This window comes from Manacus vitellinus, unplaced genomic scaffold (assembly GCF_001715985.3).
Source record: "Manacus vitellinus isolate BGI_N305 unplaced genomic scaffold, ASM171598v3 scaffold_9_pilon, whole genome shotgun sequence".
NCBI lineage: Eukaryota > Metazoa > Chordata > Aves > Passeriformes > Pipridae > Manacus > Manacus vitellinus.
This window is the reverse complement of record NW_021940917.1, coordinates 11,175,283-11,201,852: the sequence shown is the minus strand read 5'-3', so window position 1 is coordinate 11,201,852 and position 26,570 is coordinate 11,175,283. Positions and strand designations below refer to the sequence as shown.

General features: G+C 38.8%; 1 protein-coding gene across 2 annotated transcripts in view; it reads right to left on the bottom strand.

Annotated features, from left to right (window-relative positions):
• The window catches only part of TEK (TEK receptor tyrosine kinase), a 37,133-nt gene extending 12,743 nt beyond the window's left edge, over nt 1–24,390 (bottom strand). The window contains exons 1-10 of one of the 2 annotated variants that reach the window (XM_018086145.2): nt 23,984–24,390; nt 13,138–13,449; nt 7,994–8,104; nt 4,589–4,741; nt 3,615–3,746; nt 2,300–2,440; nt 1,976–2,104; nt 1,173–1,327; nt 756–897; nt 219–380 (exon numbers count right to left, since the gene is read on the bottom strand). In XM_018086145.2, coding sequence (XP_017941634.1) covers nt 219–380; nt 756–897; nt 1,173–1,327; nt 1,976–2,104; nt 2,300–2,440; nt 3,615–3,746; nt 4,589–4,741; nt 7,994–8,104; nt 13,138–13,449; nt 23,984–24,035 — 1,489 coding nt within the window. In that variant the 5' untranslated portion in view covers nt 24,036–24,390. The remainder of the gene's footprint in view (nt 1–218; nt 381–755; nt 898–1,172; nt 1,328–1,975; nt 2,105–2,299; nt 2,441–3,614; nt 3,747–4,588; nt 4,742–7,993; nt 8,105–13,137; nt 13,450–23,983) is intronic. The other variant, XM_018086146.2, reaches the window with a different exon arrangement.
• Nucleotides 24,391–26,570: the final 2,180 nt, after the last annotated feature.

Here is a 26,570-nt window from a genome sequence, read left to right as displayed (position 1 = left end):
GTTCCTGTAAACTGAATATACACTTTTGACCGCTGTTGGTGTGCCACATTCACATGAACATTATGTTTAGTGTTAAACAGAGTCACACATCCAGTCATAAAAGAATCAACTGCTATGCACTAAAGAGTCTTTTCAGTCTAATCAAGAAAAGACACCACGTGGTGTTTCAGTTCTCAGCTGAAATTTCTGTTTAAAAAAATTAAAGAACACCATCTTACCTTCCACAGACATCCAGGACTGATAACGTTTTGCTGGTTTGTAAAGAAGTTTTGTTGACACAACAGGTCCATCTCCAAGATGTAACTCAGCATTGATATTAATTATGAGAAAATTATGTCCACTGTCTGTCAGTCTTGGGGGATACTGTGGCACAGGAGGAACTGAACAAGAATGCAAGTATTAAACCAGCCTTTTAGCTCCCTCTACCAGTAAGACTCTGGTATATCCTAAATCTGCAGGGAAATGGGAGATGTTCTTCAAAACTCTCACAAAGTAGATAGGGCTTCACGCCCTAAAGCTGACAGTTTAGATATTTTAAAAAAAAAGTGAGTATTCTTCTAAACCTTACCATCACACTTATTTTTTTCAATATACATAATTTATATGTTGCTTATAAAGAGTTTCTGTTCATATTCTGACTGTAGACATTTATTCAGACCTTATCCCGCAGTGAAGAGAACAGGAGGCTCTGCCAGATGTAAAGCTGTGCTTAAAATTAGAGAGACAAAGAGTCTTGAAGAGATTCTTGCTTTTACCTTTGACTGTAACTTGAAATGGTTTCTCTGCCATTCCTGCTACTGTCTGCACACTGCAAACCCAGGTTCCTGTATCACGGGGTTGGATTCGATTAATTGTAAACATGGCTTCAGAGCGATTACTGGTGGAAATTCGGGCAGGCTGAAATGACAAAACATGTACAGGGCATAAAAAATGTGAGCATTTTGGAATATTCCAATGATACTTTCTCACAATTAAGAAACTCATCTTGAGTTTAGTGGTATCGATAAAAAGCATCTGAAATGGCCAATTCCATAAGTTTCATATGGGCATTCATGGGGTACCTCAGGATATCAAAGTTTCACATTATGCTTGAAAACATCAGTGTTCATTAACCACAGATAAAGTCAATATAAACAGCAGAAATAAGAGAAAGCAATTAATCAGGAACCTACCCTTAGGACGGTTCCGTCTTGCTTCAAAAGTTTGAATTCTTCAGATTTAGGAAGTGGCTTCCCAGTTGCTATACAAAATGGCTTGAACTCAGCACCAGAATTGAGCTCTACGGGATCTAGTAAGTTTTCTATCTGGGGTGAAAGATCTGCTGAACCTACAGAAGATATATGGTACTGTGTCATCATTCAGAGAGAACTTTAAGGAAACAGGACCAAAACAGGTTTAGGTGTACAATAAGCACAGGCAGTGGTGGGTGACTGGTTCTGCTTTCCCTCGTGTGGGCATATGCAAGAATCAGACTTACCGCAGTCAGCATTTTTACATCATAAATATGAGAAGGAACAAGGCCTCTTCTTTCTTTTCCCCACCCCTCTTCTCTCTTTCTCACTGACATTCAAAGCACAGGCAGCCTAGCCATGGCAAAATATTGCATACATATTCTGAATGTACAGTATCTACTTGCTTTCCATTTTGTCTGTTTATAAAAAAAAGCTGGATGTACAGCTTCTGTCAGTGATTGATGTTAAGGTCAGTGTCAAATCCTATGGAGTAAAGCTTGAAAATCTACCCCTAATGAAAGCAAAATCAGATTAATTGATAGCATATCATCCTGATAAACGCAACATATAGGTCAGAGGCTTAAAACACTGTATTGCAGTGAGGTTGTACAGAACTGTCTGGGCCCCTGGAATGTAATGGGCAGACTGAGGATACCAGCCTGGAGTGGTAATGCTCTACCAGCATTAGGATCTGTTTCAGTTACACTGGAAAAGCCATTTACTACCGTGTTACCTTGCTTTACCTTCTTTTTCACATTGCAGACCGTGCCATCCAAAGGAGCAGATGCAGCCCTTAAATCTGTCGCATGTCCCTCGATTGTGACAATTGCATTTAAGTTTGCAATCCGACCCATAAAAACCAGGTTTGCATTCTGCAAGTACAAATGTTCCAGTTAGTGCAAAGGTACTAGAAAATGTCTTCCACTAGTTTTCGGTCTCATGATTGAAACTCGACTCGTAAAATCACGACTGTGAAAAATCCTACCTATCACCTAAAATCCTATTAGTTCCCTTCTGTATTTCCTATATCCAGAACACCACTTTTTTTTTTTTTTATTTTACTATACCTTTATCACACTCCAGTCCCATCCACCCTGTGGCACAAGAACAACCATATGGATCCGGTAGACAGAACATATAGTTTCTGCAGCCGTAATTTTCTTTACAACTCTCTTCACATGTTTTGCCAAACATGTTGGCTCCACAAGCTGTTGGAGGGAGAGGGTGAAAGTATAAGCCAACAGCACTGTCCATAAAAGAGCTAGTGCTTCTAATGATACAGCTTTAGACAAGAGAAAAGTTGAATTTAAATAAAAAATATCACTTTGACCATTCAGATACCATGTATATTAACAACTATAGCAACTTAAGCCACAACTGTTCTAAAGGTAAATACTGGCAGCAGAAACAAACATAACTCTCTCACTGTGAGGATCTATCAGCCAAATACCCCTTGCTTTGGATAGGAGGTGACACAGCTGCAACAGCAATAAACCCTCTTTATAAGCCCTTTTAATGTAAAATAGACAAAGAGTGCCATGAAAACCAAATATTTTTCTTAGAGGTCAGCACATATGAAGCTGCTGATCTCAAGGTTTTGCTTTTATGATAAGAGCAGTGCTACCCTGGAGTGGTTAGGGTGTCAGCTATTTCAATAGCTTAGCTCTAGTATTTGCAGCATTGAAATTCAGTCAAATATAAGGATATGTATTTAGTAATGAATGCAAAAGTTGCTTGGAGAGGTCAAAGCAATGTGATGCCTACTCTAATTCTTCCAGAATCCAAACTTGTTGTCACAGACACAGATATGCAGAAACAGACATACCCTGTCGATATGCACCTACGGAGACCAAGCACCCTGTGAGCACATTAGCAGCTTCTTCAGTAGCAGCCAGGGAATCTCTAACATATTTCCCAGTGCCAGCATATCCTTAAGATCTCCTATTCTGCCACGCCTTTAGCAGTCAGTCAGTAGCATTGAGCATACTCATTTCAAGAGAATCACAGGACAGCCCCAGCTGGAAGTGACCTCGGAAGATCATGTGCTCCAGCCTTTTGTGAGACAAGGAGACTAGAGCCTAGAAGATATTGTCTAACATGTTGTCATATTGATCAAGAAGTGTTGGAAATATTAATCTTCCCTAGCAAAATAATCTCTAATAAAAGAAGAGAGGGAGAAATTAAATCACAACCACAAGAGCAGCCTTAGTAACTCAGGGTTCATCTCACCCAACTCTGTCCTGTCTCCACCACCAGTTGTAAATATTACAGCTTTAAAGAGTAAAACAAGGCTACTCCATATGATGCTTCCCTCAATAATATGCCAACTCCCGTTATTCAGAACAAATTAATAAGCAACCTCTGAAAGCATTATTTACTTACCTTTCTCACATGTTTTTCCCATAAAACCTGGAGGACAGATGCATTCCCCAGTATCTTCATGACAAATGCCATTGTTCATGCAGGAAGGACAATGGGAGCTACAGGAAGGGCCCCATTTCTGAGCTTCACATCCTTTTTTTGGAAAAATATGACATATTTGTTGTCTTCTTAGTAATCCATCAAGTTGTAAAATTATTTTTAAGACAAACAGTAAAATATGTAAAATTACAATCCATATAGAACCCCCATCCCCCAGCCAACTGGACCACTTTAATTAGTAAATTGGGAGTAGCTTCAAAATTCAAATTTGGGGTGCTACATTAATTCATTTGCAACGCCTAGAGGTATCCTGTGGATGTTATGTTACCATCATAAACATTTTCTCTATACTGTGAGATATTTGAACAGCTCTTTATTTTTTCATATAAATTTTATATTTCTATCCAAGTTAATAGAATATAGTTTTCTTTATATCTGATGAAAAGGGACACAGCAGCATGAGCCTCAAGACATTTAGAATACTTAATGGAAAATATCCAAACTCATCTTTTCATCCACTAGGAAATGAACCTTAAGAGCTAACTAAGGCTAGGATAGTTTGTGAAGAAGATGATAAATCTTAAAATAAATAAGGTTTAAATATAGCCCACCACAGAGAACAGGGAGACACAGTGGAGAATGGCAGCCTTCATTCATACTTACTTGATGTTTAAAAAGCTGAGATGCTGAAAAAAGAACTAGCTCTCCTGGAAATAGCTAAGATGAATTGAACTTAAATCTGACTTTTAATTTTTCTCTCTGTGTAAATCAATATCAGCTTGTACCAAAGATCCATGGGAAGAAATTTCTTCTGACATAATCTGGTGGCAGTGTATGCTAGAAAAGATTTTAGCCCTTATTTGGGCACAATATTTCATTTCAGGTTCATGATGACTTTAAAAAAATAATCAACAGCACATATTAATGGAACTTACGTCTTACAATAAGCCTTGTGTAAGCAGTGGTAAAGAGGTTTCCTCCTATATATCTGGCAGAGTAAACCCCTGCATCGTGTGGTTGAACTTGAGGGTAGGATACTTCCAGCTCCCCTGGCACTTCATGCCTGGGCACAGAGTGGATGAAGGAACCTGGAAAAGGAGCACACAGATACCACAGACAGAAGTCATTCACCCTCTACATGCAGAAGTCAGTTTGCATTGGTTACTGAAGAGGGACAGCTGGGATGGGCTGAGCAGCAGAATCAACTTATTAGTTATGAATTTTCTGGCAGCTCTTTAGCTATCTTGGTTTTTCATAACTGAGAGGTGTGAGTAAAGAAGCAGCTGGATCTTGAGGAGATTTAGTATATGAAATGGATGAACAACTTCACATTCAGCTTTGCTAAGAGTCTAGTGGTTAAAATGTTCATTTGGTTTCTTGGTATTTTCTGAAGTGAGGGGTAATGATCCATAAGGAGTTTAGGGTAGCTGGAGTTCAATAGCAAATGCCAGCCAGGTCCAATTTAGTCTGAGCAGCACAAAGACTTACTGAGGAGACCAAAACAGAAAGAACTGAGCACAGCTTTATCTTCCCAGATTTAACATGTTTCTGTCTCTTCTATGTTGTTTTGTTGGGGATTTTTTCACCAAAGGGCTTATCTGTGTTATTCTATAGTTGCTGCAGTTGGTCATAAATATTTGCTAAGTAAGGCAATAGCATTTGGTCTCTCCCATCCTTCTGGGTGGAAATAATAACAACATTTGAACTTTGATTGCTGTCAAAGAGAAGCTGCATCCATTGAACTTCAGGACCTCTGGGAGTCCTTCCACTCCAGTCTGTTAGAGCAAAGCTGCTGCTGTCAGCTAATGCCAGGTCCAGCCAGTTCTCACTAAAATATATGTGCATGTGCTCATACACGCTCTACAAATAGAGCCAACCACCAGCAAGCCCACAGAGCAGCACTGTGACTTAATGGGTACTGCATGTCCATAGGGGACTCACTAAAATGGCTTGAGTTGGAAGGAACCATACGGATCATCTAGTTACAAACCCCCTGCCATGGGCAGGGACACCTTTCCCTAGATCAGGTTCCAGTGACTTACTACACTCACATACAGGAATTTCTTTCTAGTATCTGATATAAACCCATCCTCTTTCAGATTAAAGCCAATCCCCCTTGTCCTGCCACTACATGCTCTTGTCAAAAGTACCTCTCCAGCTTTCCTTCAACCCCTTTTAGGTACTGGAAGGCCACAATAAGGTCTCCCTGGGGACTTTTCTTCTCCAGGCTGCATAACCCCAACTTTCTCACATTAACAGCCCTGACAGACAGCCTGATCCTGTTCTGACTTGCCAGCTAGAATGGCTGAATGACCATTAAACAGATGGCATGCTCACAAATGTCCTTACCTTCTACATCCCCTTAACAGTTACACTGAAAATGTAACATTTTTTCATATTTTTCACCTTTCTGAAATAATTTAAAAGGTAAACAGCATCAAGCAGGACCTTTACTGTCTGTGATCATGAGTATTATCATACTAGCAATCTGACTATAGCCAAATTTCAGACAGCCAAAAACATGAAACTTTGCTGGGGGATCATTACCAAAACAGCCGAAAGAGTGTGGGTCATTTCAGTCCATGACAACACATGACAACAGTTTTCCAAGAAAACAGGGTCAAATTAAGAGAACAATGATGGAATGGATTTGTTTTGAAACTGTGAGGCTTTTTCTGGATATCTTTTGACTTACAAGCTGCGTAACAAACTTGACAGCAAAACATTAAGAGAAGCGTATGCTCACAGTCTGTTAGCAAGGCTCAATTTTTTATGGTTTGTTTTCCAAGATGACACATGTTAGGCTGATGTCTCAGAGAAACACTGTTTAGAAGAACAGTTTCATCCTCTAGACAGCCATTGTGAGGCCCTGTAAGGGGGAAGTGGTACTTTAAATTACTTAAATGAAAGACTGCAACAGCTACATATGGCAGGAGACGTATTTTGTCTTCTTTGCCAGCTGCTGTATCAGGAATTCTCAGGCATGTTGTTTCAACAGCATCTCAGGTGAAAAACTTTACCTACTTTCCAGAGTCAGTTTGGGACTTTTTGCCAAATTTCCAGATGGAATCCCAGCTAAGGGAGCACCATGATGTAAGCACTCCTGCTCCAACATCTCATCTGGCTCTTGTATGAGAGAATGCTGACAGGAAATAACAAAATTTCCTAGAGACCCTGAAATGACAAGTGATGGCAAACTTTCCCCACTGTGCCTGGCAAAGCTGAATCTCTGAAGAGCAAAGAAAGAGGTATTTATGAAACTCTACTTTGCATATTGCCTTTTTAAAAGACACTTTTTATTTATTTTTGTCTTCCAGACTGTAGAAAAGTGCTCCAGGTAATCAGTAACTGAGGTTGAGGCTAACCCGCTGCACCATTCTTTCAGTGTGTGTCAACACTTCCTTACTTCACCCTATTGTATTTACTCCCTGTTTCCTGGTGGCTTACTGTATGCTAAACTATCAGGTAAACATGTTGTGCTTTCCACAACTATAATTTGTTGGGGTCTAACATTCTAATTAAATATGAAGGCACAGGGAGTTTTAGTGACCTATATATTCCTACATTTCTATAGGAGGTAGATAGCAAAGAGCACACGTTTCCAAGTGTCAAGCAGGAGCAACACACAGCTGAACAGTGAATTACACGTGATTTAGGTCCCATGTTATACAGAAAAGCTGGTGTTATGAAAGCTGCAACCTGACTAATTCTTGTAGCTGAATGAAATAAGGACAAAATTTTGTTTACAGTTTTTTCTTTCTAATAGCAGACTACTAGTGATTAATTTCTCAGCCTGATGAGTATCATAGAAGAAAAATGACCTCAAAAAGCCATTTGAGGAACAAAACGTATGACTTGAAAACCAGTAGAAGTGCAAAGAAAGGCACACAGGCTTCACAGTGGCACAGTAAAAACAAAACAAAACAAACAAACAAAAAAAAAAAAAAGGGAAAAAACCCACAAAAAAACCCCAAACCAAACCAACCAACCAACCAAAACAAACAAAAAACCCACCAACAACCCCCCACAAAAACCAAAACCAAAACAAAAGCTAAACCCAGGCATATATATGAGGAGATGTATAAGGACATCAAAAAGGAAAATAAGAAACAAAGCAGAGGTATAAACAGAGGATTTGGTATTTTGGTGAAAGAGAAACGAATCAGATCAACATTCTGGATATGGCAAATGGCTCCCTTAGGAACATTAAATGTGTGAGGAATTATGTCTGATACAGTTACACAGCATGGGCAGCATCAGCAATAACTTTAAAACAGTTAGTTGGCACTTAGCTAAGACAATGATAGCAGGAAAGTGAAAAGGCGAGAAAGATTGATTACCATTCTTGTAGATCACTGCATCTTCCTCTTTTGATGCCATTCTGATGAAGGAAATATTCACGTGCTCCCCTTTATTTGCTGTAACAGTTAATGCCACTGGGTAGAATGAGGCTGAAAACAGAACAGAAGCATGTGGTAAATAGCAGTTATTGTCACTTTCTTCTCCCTGGCCTGAAAGCTGAGAATGGTTTGCAGCATGACCCTGACCCAGCTTTTGACATCTAAATTTCTTTAGAGCATAAACTGATTCTTTACCAGCAGCAGCCTCAATCTATGTTTGGCAAAGACAGAGGAACTGCCTATATCCTGAAACAACAGATTGCCACTAGAACCTGGGGCATGAAAAAATAATGGACTTTTGGCTGAGTAACTGGAAATACTTCATAACTGGGAGCTCTAACTGGCTGTAAAACACTTTCCCAAGTTTCTTGATCCCTTGAGACATTTTTAAAGCAGACTGGATAAAGTACTGGAAATTGTATTGTAGGGAACATGCTGTCATTGGCAAAAAAATACCTAGAGTGACTCAGTTCTTTTCTATTTAAGTTTTATGATGTGGGACTGTCAAAATAGTTCAGGAGACCACAATCATGCAGGGTCTGGAGAAGATGCATAGATAGAATAGGTTTGTGCTTGTTCACCATGCTCTCTGAAAATACAGAGAGTGTTGGCTTGCACTAAGAACCAAATGAAAAAAAATAATATAGACAGGCAGTGGTACTTTTACCAAAATATTCTCAGCTGAAAATGTGACTCAATTAAAATAAAAATTCTATGTGAGGGACTGTCTAGATCAGTGATATTTTTCAAATTTCCAGTGAAAAATTGAAATTCATTTTCCTGCTTAAACAGAAAGCTATTTCTACACATTTGTTTATAGTTCTTGATTAAACAAAAAAAGAAAGCAATAGATAGAAGGATTTTCACAACATTCCTGCCTTTTCCTTATCATTACTAGAGGAAGAATATTCTCAGAAGACAATTGGAAAAGGGACAGAAAAATCTCAAGAAACAGTCTTTTTTAAACCAGTGAAACGGTGATTTTAATTACCATATTACTTTGAAACAAGTTAGAAGTTAAGGATACTTCCTTTCATTTACTTTGAAAATTCCAAAGGAAAGTTGTGAAGTGTTTTGAGGACAAATTCAGGTTTTCAGTCCATTTTTAGCTCTGAGTGTTTATGCCATACTGCTGTTGATATGTCATATGGGGAAAAAACTCCTCTTAGGTGAAGTTGACTTCCAAACTTTTCAGCTCTTTGCCTGAGTGAGAATTGCTGCACCTTTGTACTTCCCCTTTTAGAGCACTCAGGAGAGTGAGGCATTGATTTGCACCAGTCCCTTTGCTCTTTCTGTTTTTGAAGCTGTTTAGCCTTAAGAGTTCCTCCTGTGCAAGTTCCTCTCAGATAGGTCAATCTATTTTTCCTTCTGCTGCCACCTGCCTCCCCAACAAAGGTGAGTGGCACCTTTCCAACAGGAAGACCCCCCTGAGCTTCAGCTGGAAGAAGAGCATTCATATTCATAGTCAGCTCTGCATTTGCACAGGTTCCATTTCTGTTAAAGTTGCATTTATTTCACAACAAATAATTTGTTTAAGGAACAAATATACAAGTAAGTATGAACTGTTAGACAACTTATTCATCAAAAATTGCCTTTTATCTATAATCATGCCTCCTTTTTTTGGTTAATTTTTACCAAGCTGTTGATAAAGTATTCTTTAATTCACAACAACGGAAATGCAGAAAACAAATTTGGACTCTGTGGCCAAAATTTGGTGGCAAAGAAATACACAGAGGTAGGATCAGAAAGCACAGAAAAAAATTATGAACTAACTTTCTGTCATATGTTATATACAATAGAGCTGTAAAAAATGAGCAGGTAAATCAAGGTTTATATGAGGCTGAACTCATGTTAGCACCTCCATGATACTATTTTGTAAAATCTGAGGAGTTAAAGAAAGATAATATTCTTGAAATATTTGAGAAAAGAACAATTTATTATTCCCATTTCAGAATGGAATTTTAATGTTTGTCTTATGTGATGTAAAATTAAAGAAAGAGAATCTGAGCAAGAATGAAAACATTTTTATCAGCCCAAACCAGCTTCTCTTCTAGAATATTATTTCCTTGAAATTTTTGACATTTTAATGTTTTATTTATGATTAGAAATAAGACAACTATTGAAAACTCACAATTCTTTGCAGAATGGAATTTCCATCCCCTGTGCAGTTCTACTGTTTATGCTCTGAGCCTCTGCCACATGTTTTCATTCCTTTGTAAATGATATACAATTGATTTCAGCAGGACTCTTCCTGCTTGATATTAAGTACATGCATGAGAATCTATTGAGAATTTGTCATTTTACCTAGACACTGGTATCTGCACTTATATCTTAAAGAAATAGAGAATTCTAATAGAGAATAATGAAATAAGATCTCATAAGAAACAGGCAAACAAAAACTTCAAGCAATCCCAACTTACTGTCAGCTCCCAAGTTAGAAACTATTTATTAATAACAAATGCATAGTGAAAATCATTAGCTACATAAGAAAAAAAAATTCAACAGCTTTCACAAAAATAAATTACTGGTTACAAATGATCCTAAGGGATTTAGTTGCAGTGGTTTTTGGACCAAATTTAGTGAGGCAATACCAACTGTTTTAACAAGATATTACACTTTTGTATTCCTATTTTTTTTTTCTTTGCATTTGGTTAGGCTTAACAAAAACACTTTTTCTTCAGGGTATTGTTGCAGTGGAAAGAAACGCACACTCCCTGTTGGGCTGAGTTCCAACATATTTTTAGATTGTGACTTGCATTACACAATTTCACATCTCGAGTGTGCCAATGCCTTATAGAGACATAACAAACTGAGCTGCAGGACAAGTGCCATAATGCTCTGTTGCTAGCGTTTCCATTATTGTCTCTTTTCCCACTCTGTGTCTGAGTTTCTGTGGGGAAAATACAATCATAGGCATGAAAATAAACATTTATTGTGTAGAGAAATTGCATAAATTATATTTGGCTAGATGGACAACAGGCTATTCTCTATAGGGTTCTATTCTATATATATGTACTGTATGCAGTATAAGCACCACTCCCCATGAAAAGATAAAGCATAAACTTTTCCTTCTCACTGTGTGTATGAATATTATGGGTATCCATAATGATGCAGCATAAAGAATTCAGGAGAATAGACTTGTTACTTTCAGAATAGCAGATGTGTAGAATAAATCAGGAAAATGAACCTGTTACTGTTACATATTTTACACCAAAAATCCTCACTTTGTCTTCATACCTTATAATATGCATATAATCAGGCAGATGGCAGTTTCCACTAATTCAGTGGGGCTAACCAAATGATTAACACTTAGTGAGTGTTTCAGCAACTTCTTGCCCTGAGGATGCAAAACAGTGGCTGGATTTTCAGAAGTGCTCCTTCTTCCCGTGATTTTTTTGTGTCCCTAATGGGAAACTGCAAATTTCAACTCTTGCTCAATTTTTGCTGTTGAAAAACGCATTCTGCCTTTAAAAATTATACAGACAACAACAGTAAAGTGGAAAGAGGTCTGTTTTCCAGTTACCAATGCTTTGCCAAACTTCACAGTCCTTCCTTGACTTCTTCTTCCTCTTTCTGTGCACTTTAATAGCTTTGAGGATTTCTGATGCACCTCTTCCTCACCCATCTAATCTGATCAGATTATGCACCTTCACTGAGGATTTGCTAGTTCAAATTTTGTTAGTGAAAGCTTTTGCAGAGAAAATCTGAGAAATAGATTCAAACCCAGAAATGAATCAAAGAAACCTACCAACTGCTGGTGTGAATGTTACTTCTAGTTAGAACAACTTCTGCCACATAAGAAGCTTTCAAAGTTTGATTACTTAAAAGTCTCTGCTCCTAGGTCCACAGATGCCAAGTGCAAAGAACTGATTGATTCAGAAGACATTCTTCCACCCATGCATGTTGTTCTACAACAGAACAGCCAGAACTGTGCTTAGCTCACTGGCAGTCTGCCACAGGCAAGGTCACATATTGACTTTCCATGGACTGTTATCTTATCTCCTCCTCACTGCAGCCTCCTTTGAAACAATGGAGTTGTCAGTCTGCATCTGCAGAGCTTTCTTGGTGACCAATCCAAAGCCTTCAAAGACCACATTTGGTCAGAGAAAACATAAGCCAAAGAAAAATGCACCTTTCTTCCAACATACCCCTATTCAAAGAAATAAATAGAAGCTAGCTGCAGCTCTGAAAAATCAAAGTACCTCCTTTTATTAATTTACTATCTAATTCCAGGAGATATCAACAACAAAAATTGGTCTTACTAAAACCTTACAAAGAAAGGTTAAAAGTGTAAAGTCACCTGACTAACCAGCTGCCATGGCACAAAACATTAGCAGCACAGTAAAATCTACAAAAAAATCAGTCACAGTTTTGAGAACTTGATGTGCTGCAGAAAATTACCCAAAATTTCTTTTACTTTTCTGTAGTTTATGGTGATCTCTTCTTAGAACCTTGTCCCAGATGTCTTATGAGGTCCAGAAGCAAGAGAAATTTTGCACATAAAAAAATTGTAATTTACAGGTATTGTGCTGGACCTGGGAAATTCCACCTTTTCATCTGACTATCTCCCTTGCCATATTTGCTTTTTCTTCCATGCATAGCCTTAAAACTGAAATCAAGTGAATAGTGAAATCTGTAGTGGGTTTTTGTGAATAACCCTCTTAGATTTTGTAAAACTTCTCTGGAGTTTCTTTCCAGTGTTGAAATGGATCCTTTTTTTGTTTGTTTCACAGTGACACAGAATGTGCAGATCCAATGTTGCTGACCTTAGGCAAGGCAATTATTTTCTAGGCTCAGGTAACCTATTTATTTAGAAAAATAGAATAGTGATGTTTAGCCATCTGCATTTCAGACCTATCAAGATTTTAAAATGGAAGCTCGCTTAGGAATCAAAGGTCCGGGATGTGAAAAACCCACTGCAGGAATTGCCATATGTTATTCCATGGGCTCACCTTATTTGCTGACTGATTTTGTGTTCCTGGCAGTAGCCAGATACAGGCAGAATACCTGTCATGTCTGACTAACTTTCACAAGGAAATGACTAGCAGCTAGTATCAACCAATTATCCGACCACCATACAGTACCTTGCAGTGGCATCTTCATGGTGTGTATCCTTGTCACCTCATCCTTGAGTTTCCCTTCACAGTAATATGCTCCGATAGTTTCCCTGGCCTGTTCCCTCTTCCACACCACTGTTTTGGCTGCTGCTCTCTTTGAATCTTCATTGACTTCCAGTGGTTCCCGGTGCTGGTTTGTCACATCCTCCTGGTCCCGGTCGATCGTGATGGACTCACGGGAACGCCATTTGGAATTGATACATATCAGTGATGTCTCGGAGTTGCCCACCAGAGGGAAGGAATTGATCAGTATGAGGTCCAGTGCTGCTTCCACTTTGCCTAATGAAAAAAGCATCAAACAAACAAACAAAAAAAATTACTGCAGACTTCAAGTGTGTGGATGATCAAAGCACCAGGTAAAGTGTTTCACCCTGTACTCAAGGTTTCCCTGTCTGGTGCCCTGCATAGCTCTTGAGCAAAACAAGAACATAGATGAACTATTCTGCTACACTGGCATTAGCATTTACTTTTTATGACACAAACAGACGGAGTCTGTTCTTCTCAGAAAAGGCAGTAAGTCTCACAAATACGTAGAATTTTTTTCAAGAGCTGTTACAGAAGCCCAAAGAAAACCATGGGTTGCAGGAGCAGATAGATCTGTGTTTAGTTAGACGTGCACATAAATACCTCAGTGCTTTGCTGGTAACAGGGGCAGCAGATGATAAGGTTGTCAGTTTAATAGTGTTTCTTGTATGTCTTTTACATGGGTTTAATATGTATGAATTGATGTAAAGCAGTTATGTCTTTCAGTTATAGGAGCTGATAATACTTGGAGCATGTAGTGGTTTTTTTCAGCTGTTTTATGAATTTGAACTAATGATTTCATAGTCAATCACATGGTAACCATTTGAAGCCCTAACAGACAGTGGCAAGAACCATGGCACAAAGCAACTTTCTCAAAAAGAAAGAGCGAGTCAGCAACACCAGTTAAGTGAGGTTAGGTTTAAATCACTCTAAATTACTCCCTTTGATTTATAGAACTTCCAGAAATACATGGAGATGGAAGACCTTTGAAAATGATAGATACAAGCCTAATCAAAACAGCCACTGGCAGAGTGCTACAGTTTTAGTTGTTTAAATGCAAATAGCTGGAGGGAAATACAGTTCTTCTATAATGAACAATTGGCAAATAACAGGCGTTTCCCTTTATTTTTGAAATTCAGGGTAAGGAGAAGGGAAACAGTAACATTTTTTCCAGCTGAAACAGGAAGAATAATTGATTTCTTTTATTCATCACATCTATTTTCCTGCTTTGGATACAAGTGTATTTTGTATTTACACAGAGAGACCTAATATTTAATGCCACTCAGCTTCCAAATGTTTCTCTGATGGGAAGGAAGGGGTATAGTCTTAGATAAGGGAGGTCAAAAGGTCTTAGTGCTGACTGCAGTCTTTGCGTGTGTCTCTGCAGTGCTCTGGGCCAAGGGAGGAGGTCCTCCTCTGCTTTCAATGCAAGCAACCACTCTGGGGACTGCAGTATCTTGACAGCACATTGACACTCACCACACCCGACCAGTCTTCCACAGCCACCACCCTTTCATGTGCCAGCCCAGATAGCTTGCAGTTACATAATGGAGAAAGGAAACCTTCTGGAAAGGATGCAATGGCCATTAAAGTAAATACTACATAAAGGTCAGCAGGTCAGCAAAGTCAGTTTGTCCTGCTGCACATTGCAAACCTAAATCCTTTGAATGAAGTTAAAGAGGTATGTGATAGAAATTAGGCCAGACTCATCAATTTTATAGGGCATTTATCTCAAGGCGCTTAGTTTTACATGGGGAACACTTGTGCTCTTACTATGGGTCTGATGCATCAGCTGAAGGCAGATACAGTTCATCAATCACCAGCACTGAGAGCACCTTCAGTTTATGTCAGCAAGGATCACATGCCATGTAGACATATTCTTAAAGCCATAAATTGCAAGATCCTGGTTTCTGCAAACTTTCATGAAACTCAGAACCAAATTTGCATCCAAATTCCATGACTTGATACAATTATCTGTGTTGAGGTCAGGCAGAGTGTTAGAGATCAGAACTGGAATATTTTGATGTTTCTGCCTAGCGTCCACAGGTCACAGAGTGCCTTTCCAATTTGTCTTTCTGATACAGAGGTATGGACCCAAGGGGCCAGGGGCCTTCAGAGGATATCTGCTCATCCAGGGCTAATGTTCCATTTTCTATAGCATTTCTCTGTTCCTCTGGCTTCCAACAAAGATTGAAAGGTAAAAATAACACCTTTTTCTTCCCCTGCGTCTCAGCCTTTTAATACATTGAGAAAAAGCAGTAGGATCAGTCTGAATTTTGAGGACTAGCTTTCATGTTGCCTTTGATCCATATGCAAGATGAAGTGAAGCAATATCCAATCAGATTCAGGAACACCTCTTTCCTTGTAGTAATACAAATTGTGTAATAAAGTTGTAGAGTAACCAAAAGTTAGACTCATTGCTTATCTATAATTTTGATTCTGAATGAATCAAAATCTAGCCACTGGTGAATGGCTGGTGTTCTGATTCTCTGTCTAAATATAGGGTTTTTTTGTTATATTAAACAGTGTAGGGTAACCCAGCAATCTGACTGAGGTAGAAGGAACACAGACAGAGTTTCATGTCTTCCCAGAGAAGTACTAGAAGGCTTTTCTGCCTCCAAAGTGAATTTATATCTATGCATAAGTATGGAACCATGTGCCATGCATGGTTTTGCAACTAAAGATTCACAGCTGGAATACATTAAAATAAAAGCTAAAATATATCCGAATGATATTTTGCACTAAGAAAAGCTATGTTTTATGTGTAATTTGGGAAAAAAACCCCACAAACAAACAAAAAACCCAACCAAACAAAAAACCAACAGCACCCTAGCAGACTAAGGCCTTGGAGCTGATAGGAAGGCTTTATGGTAATGCAACTTAAACTAACCCGACGGTGCCTGCTAAAAAGGAATTTGCCTAGTCTGGCAAAAGTTAGGCAAATCATGTCCTTGATGTTAATGAAGACTTTGAGTATATAAGGACCACATAAGGACAACAGGATTTATCTCTCTGAGAAAAGCATGAAACGTACAGACAGGAAACACACTGCCTCTTAGCAGGGACAATCCTCTGTGCTGCCTTGAAAAAGTTCTTTGACTCCTGCCCTGGTCCTTGAAGAACTGACCTTATCAGGAAGTCAATTTGCTGTGTGTGCAAATAGATTTTGAGAAGAGAAAGCACTTGCAAAAGGCCCGAGCTGTAAATGGGAGATACCATGCAAGGAAGACTCATTGCCCTGTATTTATGACACTCACTCAGTGGTGCAGCGCTTTGAGCTTTTCCAGCACAGAGAAAATGGCATTCTCTAAAACAGTAAGTTTAAATAACAGCACTATAGCCCAGACAGCAAAATAAATGGAGGGAAACAAGTCCCTCTTAGCCCCTTCTTAGTTACAAAATTGTCCTCTCTCTCTTGCTGTGAGATACTCAGCTGTATCTTTCATAACTTCTCTAGTACAAATTTCTGCACTCACAGCTCAGAAAGCCAATCCTACCCTGGACTGCATCAAAAGAAGCGTAGCCAGCAGGTCAAGGGTGATGATTCTGCCCCTCAGCTTTTGTGAGACTTCACCTGGAGTGCTGCATCCAGCTCTGGGGTCGCCAGCATGAAATGGACATGGACCTGTAGAAGCATGTCCAGAGTGGGACCACCAAGATGATGGAGGGCTGGAGCACTTCCCCCTTGAGGAAAGGCTTAGCTGGTTCGTATTGTTCACCCTGGAGAAGACTCCAGGGAGATCTTGTAGCAGCCTTCCAGTTCCTAAAGGGGGTACAAGATAGCTAGAGAGGGCTTTTTGTCAAGGCCATGTCAAGACACAATTCTACTCAAAGAGCAAGAAAGTTTCTGATAAAGATTAAAATATAGCTTCTCTGTATCAGAATTGGTGCTAGACACTAGAGTTTGTGAGAAAATGGGGCAATTTTGAGCTGACATAGTTTTATGCCAGAGATGAGTACCCACAGCAACTCTTACGAGAAAAGTGTTATGATTTGTTCTTTCCTCTCAGAGAGTCCCTGCCCATATACTTCCAGATTTACACTGTTAACCCTTGTCTTGTCCCCATGAAAACGTGGGAATATTCTAGGTGTTTTCTACATAATGTGTAGAAAATGATGGCTTTGCAAAGTTGCCTGTTATTTGGAAAAATGTTCAACACTGGAATGCTTAACACTTCTCTACATAGCAAGCAGCCAGAGTGGTTAGCTCCAACACAAGATAACCATACTCCACTACCCCTCAAAAAACACATAAGATGGACATAGGTCGTATTTGCAAGGTGTCTTGAGAATGCAAAGTTCTGAGTAAAAGTTTTAGGTGTTAGTATCAAGTAGAAGTGGAAACAAAGAAATTGTTTAGACATTACACATCTAATTATGTATTTATTTTCCTTATATTTGTAGGGCTTTATTATTAATTGCTTGAAGTGACTCAAAGATGGAAGTCTTTCGCTTGGCATTAGGCGTGTATCAGAGGAAAAAGAAGACCTGTTGTAAGAGGCAAGCAGAAAGACTGATACTTTTAATGTACCAAATACTTAAGAGAGAAGGAGAGGGCAGAAAATTCTAGTAAATTCCATCCCATTTTTCATGAGTGAAGCAAAGAAAATAAAAGGTGATATAATAGGTAATGTTTTGGTAGTTTGTTTGTTTTTTTAACGGTATTGCTTGTAACACAAATTATTTCTGCTTTTAAGTATCTGGGAATATGAATGTAAAATATATAGATACTATACTAACAGGGAAAAAATAGAATCTGCACTAAGTTTTGGTGTTATGCTGGAAGGGAAACAGTCAGTTGCACATGACACTTACTGTAAGATTTAAAACTCATTTAGAGACTGGTAAAAACGTATGTCCCAAATTGTAAAGACATTGACCCCTTTCCCTTCGAGTTTCTTAAACAACACCAAACACTCCCTCTGCTTGAAAAAAAAAGGTTTTGATTTAGCACATAGCCTACCTCTCAGTATTTCCAATAAAACTATTTTTTTGTCCATATAAAGAAACTCACTGTTTGTATTTTACATGATGCTACCAAGCAGCTGTGGGATGGTTCACAGTTCAAATATGAAGACCTCTTGCCTTTAGAAATAGAGCACTATTGTGGAGGGAAGGTATTGTGAAACTATTAAAAGATGAAAAATTAGTGACAGAAAATCACTTTTCCACTTAGTAACACTTGGAAGACCGGAGCACAAGTGTGAAAAATAAAATAGTTTGTCAAAGCCACTAGGGCTGCCTGTCTGAGAATCTGCTTATCCTCCTTTCTGTACACCTGGAGCAGCTGAAGGAAATGCAACTGCTTTGTTGTTCTCTCTACATGTCAGTTGTTTCATAACCAATCAAAGCAATCTTTTAAGATGAAAAAGCTAGAAAAGAAACACTGCTGCAGCTTGGCTGGGAGTTTCCTAGGGAGGGTGCCTAAATGTGTGTGCGTAATAACCAAATAACCAATATGTAGAAAGATACTTTCTCATGATTTGTGCTTAGACTTGGTTGACCACAAGCAAGTAAAGTGCAAAACAACCTATCAGCAGAAATGGCTTGTTGAACAACCAGCCTACAATATGGTAGGTAATGCTGAAAAAGAATGAGGAATGTGGAAAAGCTTGAGTAGAATGAGTCTGTAGTTCAGGTGCATCTGGTTGGATTTGAAGCCAGCCAAATACGGGTACTATCATCTAGAAAGTATTTGCACACCAAAATACATATGTCCCTAGCAAGGCTGGTCCTTGTAAGTTGCCTTATGAAGCTACTATTTATACTACAGATGTGTACTGTTTGTTGTATGCGGGCACGTGCCAAGCTGGAGTAAGCAAAATAACACAGGTAAACCATTAGTCTTCATAGGATATATCAGTGCATACAACACGCACAAGGTTAGCTGTCTGGAAGTGTGTGTGAGTGTTGACTTCTGGAAGGACATACTCTGATGCACTTCTGCCTTTACAGTAGTGTAGCCTTCCTTTGCCACTTACTGATTTTTCTGAGTGAAGTGGTGGCAGATGTTTCTGGTGCTGAGCACACTTTGTGACTAAGGAGTCCAAAGTCCCTGACCAGTGGCAGGTCTTTGATGCATAGCCAGGAAATAACACAAGGGAAAATCATCAGCACAATCAAAAGTGCAGTTCGAACTGCACTGTCAAGGGAGACTTGTTGCTCTCTGAAGGAGAAATTAACCAAGACACTTCATTAGACAGGCTGGCAGTGCAAAAAAATAAATAAATACCAGGCAAACAAAATACCAGCCTTGAAGAAAGAAGTTTACATTTCTGGATACAGAAATGCTATTTCTGAATCTGTCTTTTGAAAATCCTTTCAGAACTTAGTAAACATCTAATATCTTTATACCCTAAAGGGTTTATAATTTCCTAGTGATGAATTACAAAAAGAATTTTAATAGATTTTTTTTCTTCTTTATTAGATGACCCTTGTTTAACAGTTGGAGAACAGTTATCAAAACTGTATCCTTAAAAAACAATCAGCATTTTAAACTCTTCGTAGGAAAGTCTCTAGTTCAGACATGGTGGTTCTTTGTTCTATATCTCCACTGAAACTTCAGTGATACAGCACCCTAAATATTATCTACTGGCACACGGTAGAGACTGTCTTTGGAGGACAGTTTTTCATTGCAGTTTCTGTAAGATTTTCAAGATTTTTCAAATAGGTCTTGCATCTGACACAAGTAGTAGGTGCATTCTTGGTTCACTTCTCCTATGCCTACCCAACACCCTTCATAACACAATAACTTCTTGGTCTTCCACAGAAAGCTGAACAGGGGTTTTGTGTGTTTAAGAGATGAGTCTAGACCAAACAGGCTCAAGTCTCTGTGATCTTAAACTAACTATCTCGGATATTAAATCTAGATCAGGGTTCCAGCCTAGGTAATTCTCATTGTGAGCACATGAAGGCCTAACAGTATCTCTGTCCCCTGCCCTAAAGCCAGCTGCTCAGTGGCAATCAGTCTCTCTGACTTTTGTGTTCCCTTCTGTACACTAAAGCCTTCCAGATAAAAATCTTGTGGGTATCAGACAATCTCTGCAAAACACTACAACTTCATTTTTCCCTTGAAACGAACATTCAGCAAAAAAAATAATCTATCCAACCATCTTAATTATGACCAAATACCAAACCAATATATGTGTATATATAGAGAGAGACAGAGAGAGATATGAAAATTTTATCTAAAACAATTGCACATGTTAACACTTATGAAAGTAGTGTGATTTCATTTCACCCTTTCAGATTTGATTCCTCCGGGTCTGACGTAATGCCTTTTAACTCCTGACTATTCCCAGCTGTTGAAATGACCTTTGGGAACAGCAGCTTTCTGAGAGCAACTCTACCTCTCACTAGGTCTGAACCAGGCGCAGTATGGCAGGCAGAGGCAATTGCTGGGTCTCACAGATCAAATACACTTCAGGAACAAAGAATGAAATTAGGTTTAAATTTCTCTTGTAATTCACATTAGTAGTTTGATAATTTAGGTGTCAGAAAGGTTGTGCATCAGTGTAATGTCTAGTCATGTTATGAATACCAGATTTTAAAACGTCCTAGTCATACTTATGAAATACCTGAGATTAAAAGGTCAAAGGCGGTTTGCCTCCATTGCTTTGGCTGTGGGAAGCTCAAAACCCCAGTCCTGCAGCTGTAGGACAGACTGTTTGAAGTTCAAGTGCCATTTTGATCTGACAACAGCCTATTTGAAGATGCCCACATAGGCCTAATCCCTTTATTATGGGAAGAATGATGTTCATGTTCACTCTCACAGGCATGCATTAGCTAGAGGTTAATACAGGTTTTCTTTTGGTCAGGCTTCACAAGAGGAAAAAAAGTTTTGAACCAGAATTGTTACAATTTTCCAGTCCAACTGAAAATTTTGACTTGTCATTTTTAAAAGCCTACAGCATTATAAAGGTGCTTGTATGTCTGGTAATGTCAATTAAAAGCTTTTCAATTTTCTACATGTGAAAATGAGTCGCATAATATTGGTAAAAATTTGGGATTTTTTTCACAACACCTACTGATCCCAAAGAAAATACAACCAACAACAGGGTGATAAAAGCTACCACTGAATGCCACTGCACTGACTTACTCTACTGTTACCTTTTCTTAAAAGGCTAATATAGTCTTTACCATATATGGTTCCAGTGCTAAATCAGAAGAAAAAAAATTAAAAAATCCAACTGGATCTAAGACTATTGGTAGGGCAAAGCTATAGCACAGAAGATTCTGTCTGTCTTGGAGAACGGAGACGTTTGGCGATATATTTGTCTTCTGCCAGAATTAGTCAAAGAAATGTTCTTGAAACTGACAGTAATTATTGCCGGTTTTCACAAATTCTTTACTGCTGGTGGTCATCTTGCTAAAATAAGGCTCACACATGAACATTTCTGAGAGCTCACTGTGAGAAGCTCCAAACAGATTTCCAGATGATCTGAGGGTGTCAAAGGCATGTCTGAGGTGAAAGACAAGTAAGTTGTTACACTCCTTTCTTGCTCCCAGGGGAATAAGTGAGTCTGCAGCTCTTCTTTGGTCAGAACTTAACTTAGCCATGACCTTGGTGTTTGAACCCATACTTCAGGAGAGATGTAGGATCATTTTGCTACTCCAAAATGCTGATTGGAGTATAATCAACCAAAAGAAAAAACATGTGGTGATACTAAGTCTAGTTTGAAGAATCCCAACAGGATTAAATTTAACCCCTTGTCAGTTTAATTGAACATTGGCTGTAGCATATACAGTGCAAAAGTGAGCATTTGTGTGTATTTTGAACACCACCTTGCAAATTGGATCATTAGCTCTAGCTGCAAATGGAGTACTGCTATTAAAAATAAAAGACACTAAATCAAAGGCCATTTCTCGTAATGAGAGCCAAGGCAGTGCTTTTCACCTTGGAAAAGGGTGGAGTGGATTTTGTGCCTACCCAGCAACACACCCAGAGAAGCCCACAGTCATCAGGGATAAGGTTAAGCCAGTTCACTGTCTGTGCTGAGTGTAAAGCCTCCCCTGCTCAGGGAATGTCATTCCTGCTTTCCTGAACTCCGCCTGCAGTATCTAGAGGAAAACGGGCTTGCATTGTCTTCCACTGCTCGCCCCAGGAAACATGATATCATTCTCAAACAAAAGCGGGAAAGCTGACAGATCTATTGAGATGGGTGTGACTACAGCACACACCTCGATGGTCAGCCCTTGTGGAAAATGCAGTGACTGGCAACTCTTCGGTGCTGAGCTGTCTGTGCTCTCTCCACGTTTTTGCAGCTAATCCCTGCAGATGGCTCTTGTTTCTCCTGTGCCTGTGACTTAAAGAACGATGTTTGCTTCCTGTGTCAATTAGGTACGTGTCACCCCGCAGAGAAACAGGAGAGACAAGGAAAAAAAGTTGGAGTAACTGGACTTTCTTTTCCTCTCCATCCATAATGCTTACAGCACCAGATATCTCCTAAAAGTGTAGAGCTGGAAGTGATCAGAGGGCTAAATAGGTTGAATCGATGCGCAGTTAAACAATCAAGGAACTGAAGCCACAAAAGAGGGATTGGTAAAAAATATGCAGCCTATTACAGCAATTGGTAGATAAGAATATTTCCAAACATGATCTCAACAGATTACAAACACTGTTTTTTTGTCTGCATTAATCCCTAGCCTTTTATAGATGACAAAAGTAACATCTCAGACTCATACTTTTACTGTTAACAGCTGTTAACATGCTGCTAATCAAGAAGGTCTGGGAAGTGTAAAGCAAATGAAAAGCAAGTTGCATGGCAATGAGGAATTCTGCCTTTTCTTGGTACTTTCTTGTTTTCATTGCAGCTCAATTTGAAGTTTTACAGCACATTATATTTCTACTGTGAGATGGAATGGAACAACCTATGCATATCTCAATTAAATGGTTAGGAGTGTGCTAAGAGTCTAAGGTTGCCATGAGCTGTGTTCTGCTTTTTTACAGAAAGATCGTTACAGAAGAAACTGTCTAGGAAATGAAAATGAGGATTGTAAAAGCAATACTCTAATGCTGAGAAGCTACAAGTTTGATGGCAAGAGTGCAGCCTTCCTCAGGACTCTGCATGTCATAGGTTCAGCAAAGTATCTCTAACACAAATGCTACAAATACTGTAAACTAAATTTGCATTGGTATAATCTTCGTGTTTCTGCAGATATCTTTTATGACTGACTTCTGACTTGCTGAACTCATGATGTTTGCTGATAATATTGAATCACTGTTTAATTGTGTTTGAAGTGTTTTTAATTGATCTTGTATAATGTGCATTTTTTTCCTCTTTAATCCACCGACTTTCATCTAAATTCCAGTTGTGGAATCTTATCTAAAATCAGATACTGGAATACCTAGACACATCAATAGCACGGCTAGTTCATAAAGTCAGTCACAGAAAAAGCTGACATTTAATCTGTATTTAGAACAGATTTCCTAGGGAAAGACACCAATGATTTCAAAGTTATGAGCTGTATGAAAAAGTTAATACCTTTAGACAGAAAAGAAACCTTGTTGCAACATGAGTATGTGTCAACAAATGATTTCAACAGTTAAAAGCATAGCACTGTATTCTACATGTAGCTAAATCATCCCCAATAGCTTGGCCACAGTCCTGCCCTCACTCACAGTGAAGGCTCTGCACAGAGAGAAGTGGACTCACTGAAACAAGCATGAGCACTTAAATCAGTGAAGTGCTAGAGTAAAGGATATAGAGTCATGCGTTTCACCTGCACACTGTGTAAGAAACAAAAAAGACATGACAGATCCACTACAGCTGCTAAAGCCAAGGCTTACCTGAAATCAACAGGCTGAATCCATAGAGAACTAGGTGTGCTAGAGGGTCCATGCTTTCCAAAATATATCCATCCAGTTCTTGCAGTCGCTCATGGAGTATCCTTTTCTCGGGGTAGACCTTTACCAGTTCCTCCTGTGCTGCATGGTACACTGTTTACAAGTCACAGGCAAGAAATCAGAGCACTGGCGCAGGCTGGAACAGTCTCATTGCCGTCTGAGTACAGGGAGTTTAAGTTCCTTTTTCCTGTTTCCTTTGTAGATTAGGATGGGAAAGGCAGGATCTTAAAGGCATTTTTGTATCAGCAGGACTGCAAGGCAGTGCAAATCCCATCCATCCAGCAATACATCAAAACAATTATCTGGAGCTGCTGGAGAAGCGGGGGACTGCTGTTGGTCACAGTCAGCAGAATAGGAACAATGATGGAATCCTCCAGCAGGCGGGAGAGTGCGAGAAAAAAGGTCCTCCACCTAGGTTCAGTAGGTGTAAAGTGTTATTATCCCCTTCTCAAAGTCTGCTAACTTCTCAGGATGCTATCATCTTTTCCCCTATTTATTTAATCCATGTGTAAGCTGCTGGCTGCAATGCATTTCTGCACACAATAAGGAAAATATGAAGTAAACAGTAACAAAACAGCCAGCTGAATCCAGTATAGACCAAAGCCACCCAATCCAGCAAACTGCTCTGTTAGTTCATGTGTTTTACTGGAAAAAATTTTCCTTTACATTTGACAATTGGAAACAGACTGAAAACTTGTTGCAATAATAAGTCACACACAGAGCAATTATTACTACAGTGGGATTAAAATGCCCACATCACTTAGGGAGGTCTCAGAAGCTAAAGCAAAACATAAGGAAAAAATACAAAGAAAAACACACAAAAAATTAAATAAATGGAAAGGCAGCACTCAGATATATAATCAGAACTGGAAATAAAGAGTAACCTTATTTAGCACTTGACTAACCATGATGGGTGACAATATAGCATTTGAAAGCCAAGTAGTTCTGCCAAGATGCTAACACACAGAATTACTTACATGGAAGTATAGAAAAGGGAATGTTCAGCATAACCTTGGAAATGGGGTATGGCTTGATCCTACTTTGATTTAATATATTTTTAGCCTTTGATTGTAGTGTGGATTTCACAAAGGAAGTCCTTTACACCCAAGATCTTTTGCCATGTGGACAGAATGGTGTCACACATCTACCACAGGAGATGTCAAGGCAGTAACCCAGAGTTCTTCCTTATGTGTTCCTTATGTGTGCCACCCCATTCTCAATGTAACCAAAAGCCAAACCAAGCAGGAACTTACACTGAAAATACCCTCTGTTTGCAAAAACACAGTGTGAGGTCCAAACACTAATAAAACTCGTTTTGATGCTTAAAGGAGGCAGAATATAAGATATTTCTCTGGTCTGATTTCAGACTAAAATACACATATGTATTTTGTCCATCTTAGATTTTGGAGAACACCTACTCCTCTTCTACTCTTAGACATGAAGCAGCAGTGATTACTCGTGCTCCAATTGCAACTTAACCTTTATAAGCCTGCTGGTATCGGTCCCTCTAATATCAGAATACTTAATGCATTACCAGATACTAAGTATTATCATGTTTTCTATCTAATGGATAACTCTGTTTTGTTGTTCATTTAATTTAAGTTAGCCTATCCTTGCATTTTTTTTAATATCTTTCAATTTGCAGAGGGATGGAGAGCAGGAGAGGGTAAGGGAAGAAAGTATTAAACAACTTCAGTCAAGGTTGTGGTTCTTCAGATTGCTATTGTAGGATTAGGGGTGTTTTTAAACTTTTCATTTAAATCTCACTTTCCTGGGTGTAAAGAGGTCAATGAGGAGAAATGTATCATGCCTCCATTTGAAATGCATCTAAATGCAAAGCAATGCATACAGGCTGCTGCTGATACTGATTTTGCAGTTTGCATAATGGGCCAGGTTAGCTGTTCACTCTTTTTTGAAGAACTAGCTTGTGCCTACAGATCATGTCATCTGCCATGACAACAAGGTAGCTGTTTATCTCAAGGATAGAGTGGACAGCCTAAATATGCAACACTCCAAAAATACAGGAAAGTTCCAAAGACCTTCTGAAGCCAGAGGAGAGGAAATATATACTTAAGTCCTAATTTGCTTGGGGTATCAGCATCAATCATCTCATGTATTTTTTTTTTGTACTTCATTACAAAATTTCATTTTTGAAGAAATAAAGAATAGCATCTATAATTCAGCAAACATTGAAGTACTTGTTTATGTGTAATATGTATTTAAACTTAAATCTGTTTCTCTTTGGAAGTCTTTTAAGTGCCACAGTTTGATTATTGCTCCCACTGATGTCAAAATTTATCACATGACAATCTTCTGCTAGACTGCAGAATGTAAAGTATTTCAGTATTCTGGTTTATTCTCTCTCAAAATTAAGTGTCTGACAGCCCTACCTTCCATACTTTCATCGTTATATTTCATGTGATTAGAATGTAGGCCTTTCCTAAAATAGGTCATATCAATTTTCCATCCTGTGAACTAAAAGCTGATCACTCCTCTGATTAGTGAGCTATTAATGAGCTGAAGAACTGCA